Source organism: Cupressus sempervirens, chromosome 2, assembly GCF_028749045.1.
Source record: "Cupressus sempervirens isolate cs-2001-9-10 chromosome 2, ASM2874904v1, whole genome shotgun sequence".
In the NCBI taxonomy this organism is placed as follows: domain Eukaryota; kingdom Viridiplantae; phylum Streptophyta; class Pinopsida; order Cupressales; family Cupressaceae; genus Cupressus; species Cupressus sempervirens.
Window position 1 is genome coordinate 510,401,956 of NC_143119.1, and position 24,856 is coordinate 510,426,811.

Below are 24,856 nucleotides of genomic sequence, written 5' to 3' on the forward strand. Positions count from 1 at the left end.
CAGAACCAGTCTCCCAAGAATGAAAAGCTGAATTCATACTCAAGCAGTTAAATCTCAGTATGGTTTTCTGGACATCTATTTGATTGTTAGAGCAGGGATGACATCTTGCTCTTTTAAAGCTATACAAAAATTATGTATTCTTCAAGGTCTTTGTTATAGGGCTACAAACATGAAATTGGTTTCTTTACAAAACCCAATTAATTATCTTTGTATTGAGTATAGATGAAATTTTATTATAGAATGAGGAACTTTATTGATAGTCTGGAAGTAATTCACAGATAGAATCTCTGCAACAATTCATGTGGATTTATCAAAGCAAGGTATAGATGACCTGCCGGATTTATCAAAGCAAATTGTTCTTTATCAAAAGATGGAGGATAAATGGGGTGATCTTGATGAGATGATTGAGCTTGAGGAAGGAGAATTCTTGGCTGAATCTGGAGCTCATAGTGAGGAAGATGAAACTCAGCCTAGGGAGATGCAGGTTTTTGACCCTTTATTTTCCCAGGATACCCTTATTAAGGACCCTCCTGTCCTAGAAGCTGTCGAAGAAGATGGAGTAATCTCAAAGCTTTAACCAAATTCAAGGAAAAGGGCTGAAAAAAAGAATAACATAAAGGGGGTCGAGACTCGAAGTAGAAAATTAGATTTGCATACTAGAGTGAATCCCAAAGCTTCGACCCTGGTAAAACCTGAAAAAAAAAATAGACCAACAGTCCAAGGTGAAACTAGATGTTGGGTCTCCGGATGGACGTGGAAGGAAATCTTCTAAGAAAACCAAGGAGTTAGAAAGCTTGCAGAATATTGCTGATGGTTGTCAAGCAACTATTCTGGATTATACCCCTAAAATATGGAAATGAAAATTATTACCTGGAATATTAGGAGGTTGAACAGTTACCATAAACTAGATGTTGTTAGGAATTTTGTTAGAGAACAGAAACCTGATTTTCTTCTGCTACAGGAAACTAAGATGAACAAAGAGAAAGCAGAGCAGATAAAAGCTTTTAAAAATTACTCTATAAATGCTAGTAGTTCAGAAGGTGCTTCAGGGGGAACCCTGATGCTATGGAAAAAAAATTGCTTTGTTGGGACTATTTTGAGTGCTAGTAAATAACTTATGATTGCTAAAATTACTAGTGCTGATCAAAAAGAGGACTGGTACATTGTGAATATATATGCGCCCAACATGAAAAGCCAAAGGAAGAAGGTTTGGGACTTTATATCCAATTTTAAAAGTATGGATTACTCTCGACGGTGGATAATCATGAGAGACTTCAATGTCCCTCTTTATGACCATGAAAAAATGGGAGGTAATGCTACCTAGCTTGAAGGAAGAATGGACCTAAGGGAGTTTATAAACAAAGAGGGCTTAATGGATATGGACCTAAGGGAGTAATAAGAGAGTTGGCAATGATTGTATTCAGGCAAGGCTTGACCGTGCTCTTATCTCTCCTGATTGGACAAAATATTTCATCTGCAAGTTGGAAGCCCACTAGAAATTGGTTTTGATCATTTCCCTCTTATTTTCACAGCTAATAAGCTTAGGCCTAAGATGAATTTTCCTTTTAGATTTGAGAAGATGTGGATGCAGCACCCCCAGTTTGAAAGAAAAATGGAAGAATGGTGGAACATCAAAATTGATGGTACTGCTCTCTTCAGAGTGACTTCTAAACTTAAAATGTCAAAAAGAAAGTCAAAATTTGGAACAAAAACTGCTTTGGGAACATTTTTGAGGATAAATTTGTATTGAAAGAGGATATCCAAAAAATCCAGGATAAAATTCAGGAGGGATATACCCCAGACCTCCTTTTAGAAGAAAATGAAAAGCTGACTCAATACCATGACATCATTACTAAAGAAGAGATCTACTGGAGGCAAAGGTCAAGATTGATATGGCTGACTGAAGGAGATAAAAATACCAAAATTTTCCATCTATCCACTCTGAAGCATAGAGCCAAATCTCACATTTCACATCTTATGAAGGGAGATTTGAAGATTGAGGAGGATAAGGACATCATGGATGAAATGGTGACTTTTTTCACCGGTCTTATGACAGCTGACCCCAACATCAATATGGAACACCAGGCTAAGTTCCTCAGAGTGATCCCCACTCTGGTTTCAAAGGATCAGAACAAATTGTTAAGCTCAATTCCTAAGAATGATGAAATTTTCAAAGCTGTTTGTTCTTTAGGAGGAGATAAAGCTCTTGGTCTTGATGGCTTTCCCATGTTTTTCTTTCAGAAACTTTGGAAACTTGTTGGAAAAGATGTTTGTGATGCGGTGAAGGAATTCTTTGGGGAAAAACAAATACTGAAGGAAGTCAATTCCACCTTCCTGTGCCTGATTCCTAAGAAAATTGGAGCTGATTCGCCTGATCAGTTTAGGCCGATCAGTCTTTGTAATTCTTTCTATAAAATTATCTCCAAAGTTCTTACTTCTAGATTGCTTTTGGTGACCCCTTTGATCATTGCTGACCAACAGAATGGCTTCACTCCAAGTAGACAAATCCTCAACTCTGTTATTTCTGCTCATGAGAATATTCATTCCTTATCTTGTTCTAACAATCAAGGATTTGTAATGAAAGTGGACGTTGCTAAGGCTTATGACAGAGTTGATTGGTCTTTTCTCTCAACCATTTTGATTGCCTTTGGCTTTGACAACAAGGTTGTTGGACTGATTCATCAGTTGATCTCTACTTCTTCTATTGCTGTCCTGGTTAATGGTAGCTCTTCTCATTTTTTTAATCCCTTTTGGGGATTGAGACAAGGGGACCCTTTATCCCCCATCCTCTTTGTTATTATGGCTGATTGTTTGGGGAGGTACATTGGGGATCTGGTGCATAAAGGAGTTATTAAGGGATTGCAACCCTCTTCCCATCCTCTTATATGTTCTCATGGCCAATTTGTTGATGATACCATCTTTTTGGGAAATTTGAAGTCAGGGAAGCCAGAAATTTGAAGCAAGCAATAAATCTTTATTCTTCTACCTCAGGCCAACTGGTTAACTGGAATAAAAGTGCTGTGTTTTTTCTCAATACCCCTATTCTTAAACAAAATAAAATTGCCATCCTTGGATGTTCTATAGGTTCTTTCCCTTCTTCCTATCTGGGTCTTCCTTTAGGCTTGAAGGCTCTAGATTCCTTCTGGGAAGACCTTATTAACAAATTCAGCAAGAAGTTGGCTGGTTGGAAAGGGAACCTTTTAAGCTAGGCTGGTAAATTAATTCTTCTTAAAGCTTCTCTCCAAAGTATACCAACTTATGCTTTAACTCTTTTTAAAATCCCCACTAAATTTGCTGAGGCTATTGACAAAATTCAAAGGAATTTTTTATGGACTGGTTCTGAGGAAAAAAAGAGAATGCCTTTAATTGCTTGGGACCAAGTTTGTAAATCGGTCAGGGAAGGTGGACTGGGCATTCGGAAAATCAGAAGCATGAATAAAGCTCTTCTAGCTAAACAAGGATGGCGTGTTTTCCATGAAAACAAAGAGTGGAGTACCATTTGGAAACACAAGTACCTTCTTAATTCTGTTTCTCTTTTTGATTTCTTCTCTTCTTCTGATGTTATTCATCCTTCCTCCATATGGGGAGCTGTGCAGGGAACAAAGAAAATTCTTGCAGAAGGGGCTCTTGGAAAATTGGTAATGGGATTAGGGTGAGATTTTGGGAAGATGTCTGGCTTAAGGATCACCCCCTGATTGAAGATGTTCAAGATATGACACAAGTTGACTTATGCAAGCAGAGATATGGCACTATTGTTAGTCCTTACTGACAGAACGACTCTTGGGTGAACTTGAAGGACATTGATCAAAGCTTCAATCACATCCAATTATCTCTCAATGCTGTTTCTCTCCACCCTTCTTTTGAGGATGAGATTATTTGGTATGCTGATCCTAGTGGGCAATTCAAAGTTTCTTCTTTCTTTGTTTCTAAGGAGAAGGAAAATCTTCCCTTTTGGTCTCAGGCTTGGACTAAGGGTCTCATTCCTAAAATTAACATCTTCTTTTGGGTCCTGCTTCAAAATAAAATTCTGACCCTTGATAACTTGCAGAAAAGAGGTATAAATTTGGTGAATAGGTGTATTTTATGCAAGAATGGATTTGAAGATAGAGACCACCTGTTTCTGAACTGCTCTTATACCCAACAAGTCTGGACTGAGATCCTAATGTATTGGAACTTGACCTGGGTTCATCAAAACAATGTGGAATCTTCTTTTAAAAGCTGGAAATGCCCTTCTAAGAATTCTGATGTTCAATTCCTATGGAAAATTACTCTTCCTCATCTCTGGTGGGGTATTTGGAAAGAAAGAAATAATAGAATTTTTAGAAACAAAGAGGTTCCAGGATGGGTGCTTGGTCAGAATATTATTAGAGCTTTTAAGGAGAATTTCAGATCTCTGAAGAACCCTGATCAAACCTTTCCTATTGATAATCCTATGCTTTCTGAAAATCCTAAACTTCAAACTGATAACCCAAGATTGACCATCTCTTGGAGTTCCCCCCCTAATGGTTGGATTAAAGGAAACTTTGATGGTGCTGCTAAGGGCAACCCGGGAAGTGCGGGTTGTGGAGGTGTGTTGAGAGATCATATGGGAAATGTTAAAGATGCTATAGCAATCCCTATAGGCCGGACTAATAGTCACATTGCTGAAGCAACGGCTGCCCTTTATACTATGAAAATTGCTGTGGATTTGGTATGTCCGAATTTATGGTTGGAAGGTGACTCTTTAAATATTGTTAATATCCTAAATAATAAAAGTTCTATCTCATGGTCGATAGAGGCCACAATCAAGGAGATCAAATACCTTATTCAAAAATTTGAAAAAGTTGTCATATCCCATACCTTTTGGGAGGCCAACGGTGTTGCTGATTGGATAGCCAACTATGTTGTCCTAACGGGGCAAATGGTGAGGTGGATCGATGAATTAACTAACCAAGTTGATCTCAAAGCAATTATTCATTATGAAGCCATCCATGCGCAAGTGGGAAAGATTTGTAAAGATTAGAAAGTTAATGATTTCGTGGAGTGATCACATTATTGCCAGATTTTCTTCCCCAAGGAAGTACACTCAAATGAATGCGATGTGGTTTTCACACGTATCTCCAAAAAAGGGAGTCTCTTTTGATGGGACGAAAAACAGTTTTTATTTTAACCCTTTCATTCTCTGTGTCTGGTTACTCTGGTTTGAGTGCGTTCTCTATTCTCTGCAGATGGGGGGCGAACCGCGCAAGCAGGAACCAAAAAACTGTGATGCCTGGAAGGCTCATGAGGATGTATGGAAAATTCTGCAGAAAGGAAATGTGACTTGTTATCTGGAGCGACTCAAAGGTTTTAAGCCACACATCACTACGCCTTTCTTTAAGAACTGGTCCAATGAAAAAGTCACTCTCCATGGTGTTACTGTGAAACTTATGGAGGATTTTATTGCAGAGATCACGAGGCTCCCCACGGCGGGCATAAAATTCACCAAGCAAACCAGTATTTCAAATGCAGCCTACAAAAAATTTTCGAAAATGAAAGATGAGGAGAAGCAACTGGAAAAGAGTGGTGATTTCTTCGATGTGCATCAGATAAAGGAGATTTGGAGGGATGTTCTTTGCTGTATCCATGAGTATTTCATACTTGATGGAAGAAGTAAAAGAGTTCATAAATGCCACTTTGTTTTTTTAAATCACTTTAGACACAAAGATAGAATATCTTTCCCCTTCTTTTTGCGGTTTTCTTTACTTCATAGTTTAGAAGCCCATAAGAAGGAGTCCAGACCCATTTTACATGAAGGGCTGATTCTTCTTATTGAGGGGTATTGTAAAAATAAACACATTGCCTCTACTCCCTCTAAGGACAAGAAGGACTCCATTAAGAGTAAGAAGGGTGACACTGTTAAAGGTAAAGATAAAGCCCTAAATTTGAAACCCTCGACTTTTCAAAAACATGAGGATGAGGAGTTTGAGACCGAAAAATCGGAAAGCCGTGAGAATATTAACTCTGAGGATGAGGATGATACTGACACTGGGGATTTAAGCTCTAACTTGGACGGGTACCCGAAGACTGAAGGTAATAATGAAAAAGGGAAAGAGGAAGCCAATAGTGAAGGTAATTCTGAATAGAATAAATCTGTTAATGAGGGTAACCAGGCTATATCTAGTGGGGGTGATAAAGCGGAAGATAACACTGTCGGGAACCTTGTTGAGAAGAGTAAGGAGGACCATATGGCTAAGACTGCTTCTTCTGTTAAGGGGATAGAGGAAGAAAAAAGGAAGGACTCTGCTCACATAGAGGACTCTGCCAGGGCTCGAAAGGAGGATCAAACGAAAATGGAGGATAACAATGACAATGTCCGCTCCCCCCCATACGAGACTGCTGAAGATGATAGCGATTCAATGCAGAGGGATACCATGCTCACCTTCCTGCATTTTGCTAAGCTTAAAGCCGACACCATGCTCAAAGTAGATTCCTAGATCTATAATGAAATGATGGGTTTGAAGAAAAAGGTGGAAATTCTGCAACAAAACCAGGATACTATCAATGCCAAAGTTAGCCAACTGGAAGGGCAGATGGGAGACATCCCTAACAAATTTAACAACTATGAGCAGAACCTCAGAATGTTAATCAAGGAGAGTGGCACTAAGATGGAGCAGGTCACCTTGAGTATATGTGCGGCGGTTGCAAGCCTGGGCAAAAGGGCTAATGAAGAAATCACTTCGGCTGAGGGTCCGAGCAAAAGAACAAGGCAGAGCTCGAGGAAGAGTGCAATGAAAGTTGCTACTGCTTCGGTTGCTGATACCATTCAAGAGACTGCAGCAATTGGTAAGGAAGCTGCTAAAATGATCTTAGAGCTGCAATAGTGGCTCTGTGTCGGGTTCTCTGGTTTTGTTCCTGTCTGGTGCTGGTTACTGGTTGGGGTCTCTGGTCCTGATTTTTGGTTTTTCTTGTTTAGACTGTTAGTGGTTCCAGGTCCATGTAAAACCTGGGTTAGTTTGTTTTTGTACTTTTCTAGTGGTTTCAAGTCCCTGTAAAACCTGATTTTGATACTGTTCTACAGTTTGTTGCAGGTTTCTTTTTCCTGTTGGGCTGTAATGCTTTATCTTTCTGCTTTTTGTTAAAGGGTTTCAGGGTCCCTTCAAAACCTGCTTTTACCGTAATCTAAAACAATTCATGTGGATTGTGTTGGTTAAAATAATATTTTGTAGACATACAGTGGAGGCTAATGTGGATATCACTAGAGTATGGAAAATAGAACAACAACAGTAATCATAGGGAGAAAAGATAAGGGCAGTAAGAATAGTGCATGAATGGAGACCATAAAAATGAGGGTTCCATCAGTGGCTTTGACTGGGAACATATGTGTCGTCGGTAAATATTGTGTAGCTGACGGATCTCGTCAGGATGGTTCTTGTTATGTAGCCGACGAACCCTTTCGGGAAGGTTCTTGTATGTAGCTGATGAGTCCCTTCGGGAAGGTTCTTGTTATGTAGCCAATGGACCCCTTCGAGAAGGTTCTTTGAAAAGTATTTATACACCCTTCGGGATTATTGTAAATCATCATTCAAGCGTAATGTAATGTCTTTGGCATATGCGAATATAATTGAAGGAGTTCCGCTATTCATATCTATTGTCTGTGCGTTGATTTCTTTACCTAGTACGGTAAACATTTGGCGTTGTTGCCCGATGGACCTGGTACGATGACAGGCAAATGAAGATTAAATGCCGAATCAGTTGAACAAGAATAATAATAAGTTGAAGGAAAAGGATGAATTACGCGCAGCGCAGAAAACTTTAATTTTGGCACAACAGGCTGAACGCAGACGAAGATTTCAGCAAGTTATTGACGGCCATAGAAGTAATGAAAAATTGTTGGAAGAGACCCGACAACGGCTCGATTTGGTGGAAGAAGTAAGGGAGGAGTTTCTGAACCTGTCTACGCCAAGGAAAGAGAATCTAGACGGAAGGGGATTGACTTGCACGGCTTGGAGTGCCGAGGGAGCACTAGCGTGGGGTGAACTCTTCGTCCGAAATATACTTGCGGAACAAACAGCTTTAGTTGATGAAAACCCTTCTTCACAAAACAGCGCGGGTGTTGAAAACAGCGTGGGTGTCAGAAATAGCGCGGGTGTGCGAAACAACGTGGGTGTGCAAAACAACGCGGGTGTGCAAAACAGCGCAAGTGTGCGGAACAACGGGGTGTGCAAAACAGTGAGGTGTGATACAAAATAGCACGGGTATTCAGAATAGTGCGAGAGTGCAAAACAGCCTAGGTACACAACAAAACCCAAAACATCTAATAATGATGGCAGGACCAAAAGAGAAATTGCCGAAATTCGATGGTGATGGTACGGCCGATCCCATTCGACATTGCAAAACATGTGAAACGATCTGGAGGGCAAATGGGATAATTGATGAAGACGACTGGATGAGACAATTTCCGACCACCCTACGAGGCATGGCAATTGACTGGTTTACTAGTACAGATCCGCAGAAGTTGAATAGTTGGAATAACATTAAAAAGGAGTTTTTGGCCGAATTTCAACTGTTGCGTGACGATAATGAAATTGTAGTAGAGATCTTCAATACTAAGCAAGGGAAGAATGAAACTGTCCGTGTCTATGCTAGGAAATTAAAAGATTTGATAAAAAAAATGGAAAATAAGCCGGCGGACAGACTATAGAAAAGATGGTTTGTGGAAGGTCTACGCCCAAACTTGCGGAAGAAAATGAAAATTGTGCCACCGTCATCATAGACAGAAGCCTATAATAGAGCATTGAACCTCGAAAGTGAGTAGAAGACAAGGAAGAAGAAGAAGAGTAGCTCGTTCGATTCAGATGACGACGCATCTTCAAGAGAAGATAGCAGCGATGATGAGGGCAGCAGCAAGAAGGTCCGTGCCCTCCAGAAAGACACGATTCAGATGATGGAGTTCAAGAACATGAACAAGGAGACTAAGGGCAATGAGCTATGGTGAGCGGAGTGCAAGAAAGAAGGCCATACGAAGGGATCCTATCCGAAAGATCAATTTTGTGAGATTTGCCAGATTCTGGGACATTCGGTAAAGGAATGTCCTTTCAACTTAAAATCAAGAGCACCACAGCAAGTGTTCCTCACGCAGGAAGTGTCCGCGTCAGAAGGGAGTGGGAACACTGGTACGGAAGGTGCCACATCAGGTGAATACAGAAACAACCAACGCAGTCAAAACAACAACAGCAGCAGCAACAACAATAGCGGCAACAACAATAATGGCGGGAGGAGTCAAATCCAGTATGATGCGAATGGCAGGCCGATAGTCCAATGCCACACATGCAATTTGTGGGGTCACATCGCCCGAGAGTGCACAACGGTGAACACACCGAAGTTGCTATGCTGATGGTGTGGACCTGGTGATCACGATGATGCTAATTGCCCGAAGTCCAGAGTAAACTTGATTACTGTCGGGATGGACGAGGAAGAAGTCCTGGCAATCACTCGGAAGTAGGCGAAGCTCTACCATGATCCGATGGAGGAAAAGAAGAGATTGGAGGAAGTCCATGCGGAGATCCAAAGAGCAACATAGATAGAAATGGCACACCTAAAGGACACGTCTGGTACCTTCGTACGGAATTGCGCAGAACAGAACATCGTACGGCAAATTTTGCAAGCCGAGGTACCCGTCAGGATAAATGATCTGTTGCTCACTATGCCTCAGCTCCGATCGACACTCACAAACATCGTTCCCGCTGCTAAACTACTAGGAGAACATGGAAGGGAGCAAGGAAGTGGAGCAAGTACAGCGGACAAAAAGGAGAAGGATAGGGGCGCAAGTGCAGAAGATCCGATGCTGTTAGCCCTTTCATTCGGACGCCATCCGGCAGTAGTCGAAATGGGAATCCTCGGGATTGTATTGACAAAACAATTGTGGATGGAGGGTCCGGTGTCAACGTGTTGCTTGAAGACACCTAAAAAAGGTTGGGACAACCGACATTATGGCCGCCTACATTCCAGTTGCTAACGACCGATCAACATGGAATCAAGCCATTGGGAGTCTTGACAGCGCAACCAGTGACAATTGGAACACAACCATTCTTGTTGGATTTCGTCGTGATCCCACTGAAGCGAAAAGGATATGATGCCATTCTGGGCCGAGGATGGTTGATACAAGCCAAGGCAAAACACGATTGGAAGAAAAATACTTTATCACTTGAAAGCAAAGGCCGGAAGTATGTCATCGATCTACACACTTAGATGGTTGGAGATGAAGCTCTATTGTCGAATTCCGAAAGAGAAGAGGATGAGAGGAGGCAAAGTATGGAACCCGATCAGGAGGGAGTCCTACGATTGGAAGGAGATGACGATCTAGATTCAGTAAACGGTCTTTACCACTGGTAGATGGAGGATTATGAGCTCTTTCTGAGTTGTAATATGCTAAGGATCGATGAAGGTAAGAAAGAAGGAAATGAATGTCCAAAGGAACACAGAGAAGCCGAAGAAGGAAATGAATGTCCGAAGGAACACAGAGAAGCCGAAGAAGGAAATGAATGTCTGAAGCGACACAGAGAAGCCAAAGAAGGAAAGGCGAGTACGACTGAAGCTGAAGGAAAGAACATACAGTACGAACCCAAAAGAAGGAAAGATTCCACTGTATGACTGCGTAGGAAGAAAATATTACGTCGAACCACAGATATAACAGAAAGGTACCGGCAGCAAGAAAGACACATGATCCGGTCTGCACAGGCAACAAAGAGGAAGGGTTCAATAAAAGTTGTAGCAATACAGTGTGAATGTGTTATTGACGAACAAAAGGGGCAGTTGACGGAGTCCATGGTAGCGAGCTTCGGGAACAAACTGGGCGATATGGAGATGACACAGAACAGGCGTAGTAGGTTTCAACTCGGACAGTGGGTGTCGAAGTACGACAATCAGAATGAGATCAAACCAGGCAAGTTCAAAATTAAATGGGTCGGGCTGTACCAGATTCGAGAAGTGGGCGTAACAGAGCAATAAAACTATGGATGTTAGACGGAAAGCAAGTGTTTAATGTAGTGAACAGGTCAAAGTTGAATGTCTGCCATGAAAGAAGTAATGCACCTCCGTGGACGAACAACTGAGAGAATAAGATTGTAAGTGCTGTATATATGTAAATATTGTACATAGTTGTTCAAAAAAGTTGAAAAAATTGAAATTTGTTTTTTTGAAAAAAAAAAAAAATGATGAAATAAGTCACCGTATGGCTTTTCCAAAGTCAGTGTACTGATTTTATTGGTTCACTGTACGGATTTTATAATAAGAAAGCAGTGTACGGTTTTTAAATGCTACCATACGGTTTTTTAGTAGGCAGATACCATATGGATTTTCAAGACAGTTCCCATACGGATATTTTCATAGTTGTACGGATTGTGGAGACAGTGTACGGATTTCTAATGATTTAACAGCGTATGGATTTCTTGTGAGTGGGCAGCGTACGGATTTTAGGTTCCAGCCACCGTACGGTTTTCTGAATTCATCATAGGTTTTATAAAATCTGATTACTGTACGACGTACGGACTTTGGAGGGCGTATGCAATGTACGGATTTTAAAAGGAGTGGCCAGCGCATGGGTTTAAGCAAGCAGTGTACAGATTCTTTCATTAGTCATAGTACGGATTTTGGATACAGGTCACTGTACGAATTTTTCAGCATATTCAAAGTACGGATTTTCTTAAGGTTTTAGTGTACGAATTTTGTAATCTACTTGCAAATTGGCGTACGAAAATTACCAACTAGGATGCGTGTGCAGATTGAAGGCAAACACCATCGTACGGATTTGTGAAAACATTGATCTTCAGGATGGTGGTTTAGCAAACACAGTACAACATCATGGTGTAGCTGTACATTGGTAGCGCAGAAGGAGGTTTTGTATTAAAAAAAAAAAAAAAAAAACGTCGACAAATCAAGAATGCTTGGAATGAGTAGCATTTGACGCCAAAGGGAAGGAGAAGCATCAACGGTTGTCAGAAAGAGTGGGATCAGAAAAAAATGATAGAAATAGTGTGTTCCATGCAGTTTTGTGTGTGGGTTTCAGAGTGCTAATTTGGTCTTGGCAGCACCCCTCGACCCCGCCCTGTATCACGACAGGGAGCGTGCCTGGGGCGCTGCCCCTCATTGCCCCCTGGACCCCTAGTCGTTGCGGATATCAGTCATGGGAAGTGTAACCAGTTGATGAGACCTGGAGCTGCTCCAGACATAGTGTGCCAAAGGTGAAAAGATCTACAGAACAAGCATTTCGAGAGGGGTGTTACACTTGGAGTAGGTGTTGGCCGTGAAGCTGCCTTGGTGGATGCAGGGAGAGCTCCAGAGGAGTTTATCATCTAGTTGAAGGCACTTCAGCGACACTTGGCTCAGTGGACCCAAAGTTGGAAGCAGAGAAAGCGACACAGGTGGCTATCAAGGTCAGCTTGACTAAGGAGACAGTGTGTTTTGGAAACCAGTTTGGCGCAGGCACAGGATGAATGTGAGAGTGATGTGGTAGATCAATATTGTTGTATTAGTTGTTTGAGTTTTGTTCTATAGTTGTCAGGAGACGACTTTTCTCTTTGGGGGGGATGATGATGTCGATAAATATTGTGTAGCCGACGGGTCTCGTCGAGAAGGTTCTTGTTATGTAGTCGACGGACCCCTTCGGGAAGGTTCTTGTATGTAGCCAATGGGTCCCTTCGGAAAGGTTCTTGTTATGTAGCCGATGGACCCCTTCGGGAAGGTTCTTCGAAAAGTATTTATACACCCTTCGAGATTATTGTAAATCATCATTCAAGCATAATGTAATGTCTTTGGCATATGCGAATATAATCGAAGGAGTTCTGCTATTCATATCTATTGTCTATGCGTTGATTTCTTTACCCAATACGGTAAACAATATGCCCCTTGCAGGCATGATGAGAATCTAGCTATCTCTGAAGGAGCAGACAGAGCATCAATGCTTAACATGATGCAAGGTAAAATTGGGTGGCCCCAAGCCCCACAAAAAGTGAACACTACTTCTTCCCTCTATCAAACACATAGTTCTGATCATGTAACACCTTGAAGTTGCTGATTATGGTATGCCTTTCTATTTCTTCTTCATCAATGTCATCTTTGGTATCCAACTTTTGTTTAGCTTTTAAGAAATCATCGGGGGCTTTGTTGTCTTTGCTAGATGGAAGATCTTTGGATTCATGCATGTGAACAATCATATAAGCATCCGAATATATCTTCTTTGTTTCATTGTCTACTTGCACACAATTTGCCCCACTTCTACACTTCGAACATTGTTTCTCCTCACAAAAAGGCTTTGAGAATGGCTTATCTTCTAGAAGTACATTTTTTCTCTTTCACCAAGAGTTTGATCAGCTAGGATACATAGGAATTTTTCAGCACCATGCTTCAATGCAATCTCCACGTTACACATATATGATTTTGTATCTCCTTTACATGTTTGAAACAACCCCTCCTCATAGGATGAACATAAAGATGTCTCACCATTTGAATATACTTCATTAGTTTCATCGTCTTCAAAATTATCATTGGGCCTGCTATCTTCATCATGATGCTGATGGACTTGATTGCATAGGAACTCCTCTTCAAACAATGGATTTGAGAATATAGTGAATTCAGATGTATCTTCTATCACTTCTTCAAACAATGGGTTTAAGAACATAGAGAATTTAGTTATGGCTTCATGAGAGTTTTCATCTGGATAATCAGATGTCAAGATTAATATCTTCATCAGCAATATATCCTAATACTTCCTCATATTCATATGTCGTATACAGTTCTATTTTATCTTCACTATATGATTCCTATGAATTACTATCTCCTTCATCCAGTATCCCTTTGGGTTGGATGCCAGAAAATAGCCTCAAAAAGAGGACCTAACAACCCATGAAATAAGGTTCCACCTTTGAAAAAGGTCCACTAAGCCATAAAGAGACTTATGACTCACTAAAACTACCCTCAAAAGACTCAAATTGTCAATAAATGGTTTCAAACTGCCAAGACAAGGTCAAAATTCACCCCATAGTCCTGAAATGACTCAAAAGGCTCCTAAATATACTCTCCATGACTATAAATGATAATACTAAGTCTTTGAATACAACTTCCCCCGTAACTCCTAAGACTTAGTATTTTAAACATGTCATATTGACTCACTAGTCCTAAGACCAATTCAAATTTCCCTCTTTCCCTCTTATTTGCATTTAATAAATAACAAAAATATTAAGATGACTTATAAATGTTATTTAATATTTTGTTTACAATATTGACTAAAGCAAATAGAAAAAAAACAATAACAATAATGCCTAACGCCTAACATCTCTTTAAACTCCCCAAATGGCATAAATAAATAAGGAATAAAAATAAATCTTGCAAAAAGGTATCGGATTTCAAAAGTTATAGAAAATGAATAAGGGCAAGATATATTACATCTTAACCCTAAATTCATTCATTTTGCATATGCCGCATCTGTTTGGAGAATTCAAGAAGGAATGCGGCTAGGGTTTGAGTTCATTTGTAGCTGCCATGATAGAATGGAAGTCTCCTACACATCTTCATCATGCTCATCTTCTTTGGCCTTTCAATATTTCATTTACGGTCATCCTGTAGTTTTTCTGGGCTTCTTCGAAGGAGCCATTTATTGTCTTCTCATTGACATCCATTTTGGATTCTCCTCTCTGCTCTATATTTCCGCATTCTGCAAATCTTTTGAGGAAATGCGTGATTTCTACTTATGCCATCTCACAATTTGTTGTACCTGTTAGGACTGGAGATTAGAGTCACCATATGGCTGGAAGGTAAAGCTGTTGTTATACTTGTAGGGCACATTTTATTTGAGCCGTTATTACTAGAAGATACTGATACATTTTCTTTTGCTTGAGCCACCATGCTTCGTTGTTGCTGTCATTATAAATCTGTATTGTTGTATTTAGAGCATGAAAGAAATAATGAACTACCCTTTGGGATGTATGCGATTTTAGTTGATACAATTTCTTCTTGTTGGAGCTGCCATGCTTTAGCAACTTTGTTGTGTCTGCCATAACTGGAAATTAAAGCTACCACATAGCTAGGTTTGTAATATGAGTTTAGCTTGTAGCTGTTACCATATTTCTTGTATGTGTTTTTTCTGATTTCTGGACAGATCTGGGTGAGGTCTGCATATTTGGAAACAAATTTTTCTTGATTTCTTGCTGATTGATGGCCTTGGATGCTGAAGCTCACAAACCCAAAATGGGTTTCTTTCTTCTTCACAAACTATGCTGTTGATAGCTTCCTTTTGTTATCTTTCAAGGCTGTTGTAGGCTATTTTTATGTTCTCTTGGCAATATGTTTGCTAAAGATAATGGGTTTTAAACTTCCCTCATTCGTTGTATATTCATGGAATTTACTTTGGCCTTGCTGTTATGGCATGATATGAATTCACTAGTACGGCTCTGTTCTTTCATTTGCTGTTTGGAAATTTCTGAAAAGAAGTTCTTATGCTGCTGGACACCATCCCATTTCCAAGCATAGATCTCTTAGAAGGTTTACAAGTAATTAGCCTATGAGATTTCTGTTTTCTAACCAGCTTCTTGATTTGTAAAACACTTTATGTTTGCTGGAAATTCTGTGACTAAAAACGTGGGTTTTAGTTTCCAATCTTGCACTCTCTCTACCTCTGCTGTGAGTTGGAATTTGAAGCCAGTATATTATGAGGTAATATTGTTCATTTGCAACTGGGCTTATATTGATTACTTTGAGTATGCTTAAATCTTGGGGTTTCATTTCCTTGCTATCAAAAAGTGCAAATGCTCATTGATACAAAGTTATCAAAAATACATTTTGAATGAACAATCATAACTTTTAGCTTGCTGTAAAGCCTTCTCAGTTTTGCTTGTGATGAACTGTTGTTAAGTTATTTCTTGTATCCACCTTATCAGCATATGCACAAACTTTATTTTAATGAAATAGATGCAACCCTAGCAAATAAAGATTATTTATGAGGTTTGAGCATGGGCTCGTGACACCCATAAACCACTTTCTGTGATTTTGCATCCTTAGTTTTTCAGCACCTGTTCCTTGTGAAATTAACATACTTGCCTTTGTTTGTATTGACTGATTCTTGTGACTTTCACCATCTTGTCACACTTTGCACAAAATGATTCTTCCAGTGGCCAATGTGACCATGCTATTTTGTTAGCAATATTTTACTGTTTTGTTATTTCAGCATATTTTGTGAACATATTGTTGCTGTCATTCTATCATACATTAATGAACTTGAGGCTCTGTTTAAATCTTTGTACTTGAGCATAATGCAATGACTGATGTACCTTATTTTTTCCTTTGTATGCAAGTGGAATGATATGATAGAAAAGTGAATGATAATGTATGAGATGAGGTTACCTCCATTGCTTAGATTTTCCTCAAAATCTAACCCATTCTGCATGCTTGCAAGACACAACTGACGAATCAACTCAATGTAGCAGCAGGACATCTGAGCTAAAAGAAGAAGATAACCAGTCATTACGTCAGGCAATGGCTGGTCCCTTTTGACTCTCTACATCTTTGTTTGGTTTTCCTTTTATGTCTTGACATTTACATAGATAGGAAGCATTATTATTAGTAGGCTACTCTCACAGTCAGTTGTGTGAGAAATAAATGTTCATTCAGCATATTCATTGATCATTTCATTTCTTTGTAAATATTAGTTGTATATTCAAAAAATGAAGAATACAAGGAAATTTTTTATTCTTTTAATACAAATGAAAAGTATTTTCTCTGCAATTTTGAATATGAATTTGATTTTTCAGAACTGAATTTTAACATGAGTTAAAATTAAGTAACAATTAAGTGCACATGGCTAACCGGAATTTGTCTAATCAATGTAAAAGAACACTTCCCTTATTTCCTTGTATTTTGCCAACTATACAATTGTTGACCAATTTATTTAAAAAGTATGCAGCAATTTATTAATTGGCTCATAAAACCACAATAAATAACAATGAACCTGGCTTGAAAAATAGATTGCAATATTCAATGGAGGAATCATGCGCAAGTTCAAATGCCCAATTGAATTGCTTCAGGTAAACTACAAGCAGTCAGCAAACACCAATCCATGTGTCCAAGATTCTCCACTTGCAACCGTAGGCAATGGTTGTCTTTAGCTGTCCACTGAAAATACAGAATACTAGAAACACAACATTGTGAGGGCTGGAGCTAGACGTACCGCCCAATTACCACCACTCAGCTATTATGTTAGAACACAGGCCCAACAATTGCTAACGTTGGCTTCACCACAACCATCTCACTCCTAACGAAGGGGTGGGTCTCAAGAGATACTGCCGTCCACTACCATCATGCAATCTGCTCACATTTCAATCACGACAACCAATGTTTGCAAACCTCCTAGTATAATTCGTCCACCAAAACTGATATAAAATCCACAACAAAGAAAATCGTAGACCACCACAATTCAAAGTATTAACACACACATAATCTCCAAGCCATAGTAATCACAGTAGGAGACAATTGCAATTTGTTATAACTCAGCAACAAATTGCTTCCACCACCAGATTCCAATAGTCTTTAGAATAACTTCACAAAACCCTCAGCCAGATAATAAGTTGAGAAAATATAATATTCAAGATTGTTCTCCTTAGCTACAGAAGATATAGTAGGAGAATGTTGGTCAATTGTATACTTCAGCACGATTGCCAAGAACTTCTTAGACTTAACCCTTATACATCAGCAAGGGCATACTATTCAAAACTTAGGAAAAAGCCACAAAGATGCAAAAAATATATATATTCAAGCATGTTTTTCCCAATGAAATGAGCTCTCATTTATTATCTTTTGTTGGCTAAAGTTTCCTAAAAAACTCCACTTCAGAAATTGTGGAAGTTTCCCAAAAGAACTCAACACTTAAAAACTTTCCAACATACATTTTAAGAATATCTCTTAACGTCATTATTATACTAATATAAATATCATTATAATAATGCAATTTAATAATTTTTGAATAAATAAGAGCTCCTATAATCAATAACCTGTTTTACTGCAGGTGATGACCAATTGCCAAGCCACCCACTGCACTGCCAAAAATAGCAACTACCAATAATAGACTTACTAAAGATAGCAAGTTCACAACTGAGACCCCCAAAACACCCTGTCAGCTCATGAGGGTCGCTATGATGAGCTAACTCCATCAACTGCATGGACTTGCAAAAATCAAGGACATTACACCAGTAGCTTACAAAATTGCACTACCTCCAGCTCTTGCTACGATGCATGACGTTTTTCATGTGTCATATCTTAAGAAATATATCACTCATCATGATCATATAATTGATCGGAACCTACTGCAGGTACGAGATCCAAGAGTAGTGGAAATAGAACCACTCAAAATACTCGACATACGTAAGCTACGCTTACAAAATCGAGACGTGACTCGGTGCAAGCTCCAATGGGATCAGTCAGTAGAGGATAATGCTACTTGGGAAGACTACAATGAGATTTTCCAAAAATATCCCCATCTTTTCTCCAGGGCTAGAGCCTGCTCTTTTTCTTCATTTCTTTTATAGCTGCAATGTAAAAAAAAAAAACACTTAGATGTTATTTTAAAGATTTGTTTATGGAATTCATCGGGGACGATGAAAACATAAGGGGAAGGGTATGTTGCATCCCAAAATTTTGACCTATTTAAAAACTTATTATAGCTGTTGAGATGATTAGTTAAAAACTATTGTTTTTCCTTGTTCATGTGAAAAGGGTAGTTATATGTAACTGTTGTTTCATATGAATTTGGATATCAATTATTATGAATAATCATTTATTGATGATGGTATTTAGCAATTGCTTGTTTTCTGAATAATAGTAATTAACTAATTTCTTTGCTACTATCTATGTTATATGTTGATATGGATTTATCATGGGAACTTATTATTGTGGAAATTGTTGGTGGTTGCAAGAGCAGATTAAGGGGGGAAGCATTGCTTAACAAGATCTATGGAATGGGGCACTACTTTAGTCCATTTATCCAATCGACAGGTATGACCTCTAACTATCTTGGTAAGGACCCAACAACTACATAACAGGGTACATACATTGGACACGCATAAGCTATTATGTGAATAGCTTTTCTAACTTTAATTTGGTATATGTACTATATTCGAAAATATTGATGTAAAATAGTTTCAAAGATTTTCAATGAGCAATGCTTGGCTATGAAGTAAATTAAGTCTATCAAATAGTTCATTCGGTCAAGTGCATCAAATTATCTAACCATCTGAAGTTTGAACCAAATACATATGTCATGCTATGATTTCCATCTTGAATCAACTTGTCTTTCAAATCTGAATTATATTCCCCTAAAATTTCTTATGAGAAGTCCTTGAGTCTTAAGGATGGCTTCATGCCAATACTAATATATTATTGTCCATCAGCTGAGTTTTAACAAATGTATCCTCTATGAATAGACACCCAGGACTCACCCATCTCATTGGCCAAGAAAGAGGGTGAAAAAGTGGAAAGAAAGTTCTACAAGAATAAGAAACAGGAATCAAAATTGATAGGATAATTTTATTTCTTTTAAAGAACTAATCAATAACTCATGCATGTCCATCTAATTACCCTATTGTCAAGTTGAGCGGTGGTGATCGAACATTAGAAACCCATCCAAAAACCTTGGCCAAGGTCGTTAAAGGCATGCTTGCCTTCTATAGATCACATAATGTCGGTGGTGCCAGTTAATCAGACATGCCCCTCTATTACTTAGCGGACATTCTAAACACCGGTATTGCTCAGATGGTTGAACTAATAGTGCCCCAAGCCTAGCCCTGGGGTAGGGAGGGCCTTTCTTATCAAAAGATTGTGGGGATTGATATAGTTCGTAGTTGGGAGGTTAAGCCTAAGCTAATGCTTCTCCTCTTATCCAAAGTCGAGGCTTGCACAACAATTATAAGACTCCCTAGTTAGATTTTGTATGTTCTTCTACCATCCTTTACTAAGCATTTTACTTTCTCTTGTGAATATCAAATATCATAGAATTAATGATAATGTTTTAAGTTCTTTCTGTAATTATGATAGAAAACAATTATTTTAATTGGTTGTTATTTCAGTTAAATGTTAAATTGGCCATTTCAGTTGAATGTTAAATCAATTATTTCAGTTGAATGTTAATTCAATTAATTTCACATGAAATGGAATTAAAGATGTTCACTTCGGTAAATTGGTTTAACCGTTTAAGTATTGTTTTCATATCAACTCTTCATTTAGAATATAGCTCAATCTTTTTAGTTAAGAAAACTTGTTTGTTACACATATGTTTCATGTTTTTTCTTCTTACATACATTTATGATTTGATGTCATTGGTTTTATGGATCTTCAACTTACATATATTTATGATTTGACAACATTTGTAATTCTATATATCTATGTCATGAGTTATGACTCATTATGATCCTATGACTTCTATTTACTTTGCATACAATTTACATTTTATGTATGTGATGAATTTATCATTTATGTTCCTTGTTTATGTATATTAGCTTCTATTTGACGATGTTATAACATGTCTAAGTTATATTCAATAAAGGGTGCATAAAATTAGTCTTAAATCATTAAAATCTCTAAATTTCAAGGGTTTTTTTCACTTTGTTGATTCGTAGCTGATTCTGAGCCAATTTGCGATTTAAGTCGGCCTTGTCGATTCCGAGTTTTGGTTCATTGCTCCAAACACATTTCATTTCATATTTTCCCTCTCAAGTACCTCTCTTATTTTGGTCTCTCCATCTTGCAAGTTTGAAGTGAGGTGATTGTATTCAAAGGAAATTGATTGTGGAGTTGCAAAAACCTTCCAAAGAGGAGATTTGAGTGTTTAAGGTATGCATTTCAATCATATCCTTTAGTTTTTTGATAGATTGTTTCAAGTTTTTGAAAGGGTTTAACTTTTAAATTCTTTTCAAGTTTTGGTAGTCTTTTTATCCCATTTTTTAATAAATTGCAACAATCAGTCAAAGCTTAATGGGTGGGTCTCAAAAATTTAATTGATAAAAGGTCTCCTCTATGGAAATACACTACAAGAATTTGTCAATGTCCTTGAGGTGGGGGGTTTGTATGGAAATGTAATTTTTGCGACTCAGAATATAGAAGCTCCTACTAATGAGTAAAACTTCAAAGAATACTTAAAACAAAATTGGCCCTCTTTTCTTTCTGCACATTAAGGAGGAAATGAAAACTAACTATAATGAATACCTCATTCAGACATTTTATAACGAAGAAATAAAGATATTAAAAAAAAAACAAGATATCATATTCTTTAACTGCCAATCTCCACTCCTGCACATTTAGGAGAGAGTGTGAAGTAATTGCACCGGACACTTGCTTACCTGGTAGAATTGCCTCCATATCCAGTTGAATAAGAAAAAAATACTCTTTCCAGATATAAATATAATATTTCTTGGGGCCTTTGATCCACAATTGACACGCCCAGAATTCCTAATTCCAATATGAATTCTAGAGGTGTAATATTAGACTGGACTGTGTTTTTTGTATCTGAAACTGTCTCACTATCCTTTGTTGTTTGTGCCTTTTCTGAAGCATCTATTCTTTCTACAGAGCTTCTTTTGTCATCAAAAAACTTTACAACCTTGACACCATGAACTTCAGCAACACGTATCCATATACCACTTGTAACAAATTCATCATGTGGATAATAATCACCAACATTTTCAATATTCACCATTAAGAAGTTGGATGATCCTGCCTCCTCAATGGTGACATCAAGCATGTGCTGACCATAAGGATCCTCCCATGCAAAACAGAGGGTTGAAAAGGGTTTCAAGGATTGCCATGCTTCATCATCAAGTCCACTTTGGCGATAGCTCATAATCTTGAGCTTTGAACGGTTTTCAATCCTGTATAATAAACAGTTTTATGAAGCCATATTGCAATGCAGTTAGAAATTGTCCTACGGAAAAGGAAACAAAAGAACAGCATATCATAAACTCTAATATCATTTTATGTAGATCACCTAAATGGAGCATTAATTGATCCCAGGCGAAATACAATCAAGAATCTTGATCCTTCATCATAACCACAAATCTTAGCCCTCAAGAATTGCCTTTTACCATACTTCTGTCGCATAACCACAGTAATGATGTCTTCCTTTTTGACAGGAAATGGATAGGACCACTCTGTATCCTCTGATTGAACCTGGAAAAATAAGATATTTTTGGTTAATAACAACAAATTAAGTCTTTAGGGGTGAGAATAACAGGCAGAGACAATAAGTTGCGCAAAGCATTCTTTTAAGATAGATGGGAAGTAACTATTGACTCATTGAGAAATGTGACACTGGAAGAAAAGGCACAGCTTGCGTAAGACAGGACGCTTTCTCACCTAATGTGAAAACCATTTTGCATAAACAAAAGTTGAAAAGAATGAAAATCATGTCCTAGTCTCATTTACAGTCATAATTACTTTCTAGATTAAGTAAATAAAAATACTTCCTAGATTATTATATGAAAAATACAGTTGATATGGCATATTATGCTAGTGTTTCCAAATCACACTGATATCATAGTTAATTATATTCAGCAGACAATTTATAAGAAAAACCAATTGTGCATGCATAGTTTAAACTGGTCAGTGGCATCTTGCCTGCAGCCTCTCTGGTTCCTTGCTATCAACAGTGCAGTATGCTACTCTGCAGGCTGACGCATGAAGAGTTTTTGGTTGATCATTCTCATTCAACTTGATAAAGAGATTCTTCCCAGTTCTGTTTGTGAATTCCATGTAAGGACAAATACAAATAACCTGCCATAAACATCAGTTAATCTTACTATAACCTCATATCTAAATAGTGTATACTAACTTATTATGGATAATCTGTGCCAGTACCTTGGTTGGAGCATATTGGTAGGGACATGGTTTGGTTGAAGCAAGCAATCTCATACATAAGTCATTTCCGTCACATGCTTTCAGATCTACTGAACCATCCTGCATTAGACAATGAATTTACTTCAACCTTAGATTTAGAAAAGAAAAGAGAGAAAAGAAGACTAAAATAATGCAAATCTTTATCACTACACTCACCATTTGACTGAGAGGATCAAGTGTTGTGGGAGGACTAAAAATTCCTTTTCTGGAATCATTCAATGCAATTGTAAGACCCATAAATTTAGGATCAAACAATGACAAAATAGTGGAGCCTTCCTGCATCTCCTCATGAATGATTTCTTCTGAAATTTCCAAATTTCCAGAACTATTGCTAGTTCCTCGAATTATGGATTTCCCTGTTTGTTTTGTGCTAATAAACCTAAACTGCAATGGTGGGCATCTCACACATTGAAGCCAGTATGGTGTGTACAGTCTAAGAACCCTTGCAACCATAGCCTTCCCATCTTGATTGTACTCAAAGAGAACTTGGACCTTTCTGAAATTGAATTATTCTCAGTAAATATAGATGTATTATTTTTATTCAGATAATTATAATTCATAATCATTATAAGTCTAACTTGCTCATAGTGATATGGCTACATACACTTGGTCATTTCATGCAAAAGCCTCTGGTCATGCAAAAATAAAAGTAAGAACTTGTAATTAAAAAATCTGACCTATTAGAATGTGAATTCTTCAAAGTCAAGAACCGAGCCACCTCCTCCGTAGGATGTGAAATAAGAACAGCATGCTTCAACAAGAAGTTCTTGATTTAGATATTATTTTGGTTACACAATGGCCAATACACTCTCTAGAAGAATGAACAAGACATACCTGGATTGGGTGCCAGCCACCTTGGATAAATAAACAAAAATATATAGGTTTCTGCAGATCTGCACAATAAACCTTCACTGTTTGTCCTGATTTAACTACCCCTCGATGGAGAACAGACAACTCACCCCCAGAAAGTTTTTCAAGAATTGAAAATTCTGATGCTACTGGTAGGAAGCTGACAAGTGTTAATGGAGCTGTAAGAACAAGTTTCCAATCCCTGATGGGATCTAAATTGATGTCTTTTCCAATTTCAGTAGCCTTTACACTTAAACAAAACCACAAGTCATTCCTGCTAGACACACTTCCCACCTTTGCAGGACAGTATATAAGGGCCTCAGTTTCCACAAGTGAAGAAACACAGATATGAGGAACTTTCTCATACTTTTGAGCACCTATGTAGTTCAATACTTTTCCTGACTCATATCTATCTGTGCCATTGACATTTTGTGGCTTTAATTGCAAAATATACTTTGGACCAAATGAATTCAAACAGGCTACTGGTAAAGGCATCATATCTGCTGGACTTATTATCTCGACAGAAATTGGCTGCCTTTGATCTTTTGATATGCATTTCCTCTTCCGTATCCATCGTCTTCGCCTGACAGAAGTTGATGAGACTTCAGGACTCAATGGAGGGGGCCACTTCAGCTGCCCAAAATCAAATGCATGAATCCAACCTTCAGGTGAAGTTGAATTACTTCTGTCAATTATCCAATCACTAGCCCACTCCCATCCAAGTGGTACTTGTATTTCTGGGAATTCCTGTAGGATTTTACATAAACATTAAGCATCTATACCATAAACAAAATATCATCCTAGTAATTACAGAAATTTGTCCGTACATTCTTTCCACATATTCTTGCAATGCTTTTTAAAATACATCACATGTTAATCCCAGCACCCATAAAATATCACAATGGAATCTTTCCAAGGCAGACAATAAGTTCATGAATGTATGGGAAAGAAAAATGCATTGTCCATAAAACAATTATAAATTAGCAATAACAAGTGAAAAGTGCAAACAATATTGTATTAGAGAAGTGCCTACTATTGCTTTCCAAAATAAAAATAGGCTAGGAAATGAGTGCTAGCAATTTTGTTTTGGAGAAACACATACTATTTCGTTTTCCAAAAT

At 38.2% G+C, this 24,856-nt stretch overlaps 1 protein-coding gene across 2 annotated transcripts in view; it reads right to left on the reverse strand.

The window, feature by feature from the left end:
• The window catches only part of LOC149573218 (pleckstrin homology (PH) domain-containing protein), a 380,091-nt gene that overhangs the window by 50,512 nt on the left and 304,723 nt on the right, over positions 1-24,856 (reverse strand). For both annotated transcript variants that reach the window (XM_089814397.1, XM_089814396.1), the window contains exons 48-54: positions 23,722-24,483; positions 23,565-23,638; positions 23,044-23,383; positions 22,849-22,947; positions 22,609-22,764; positions 21,980-22,161; positions 21,336-21,863 (exon numbers count right to left, since the gene is read on the reverse strand). In XM_089814397.1, coding sequence (XP_089670523.1) covers positions 21,336-21,863; positions 21,980-22,161; positions 22,609-22,764; positions 22,849-22,947; positions 23,044-23,383; positions 23,565-23,638; positions 23,722-24,483 — 2,141 coding nt within the window. The remainder of the gene's footprint in view (positions 1-21,335; positions 21,864-21,979; positions 22,162-22,608; positions 22,765-22,848; positions 22,948-23,043; positions 23,384-23,564; positions 23,639-23,721; positions 24,484-24,856) is intronic.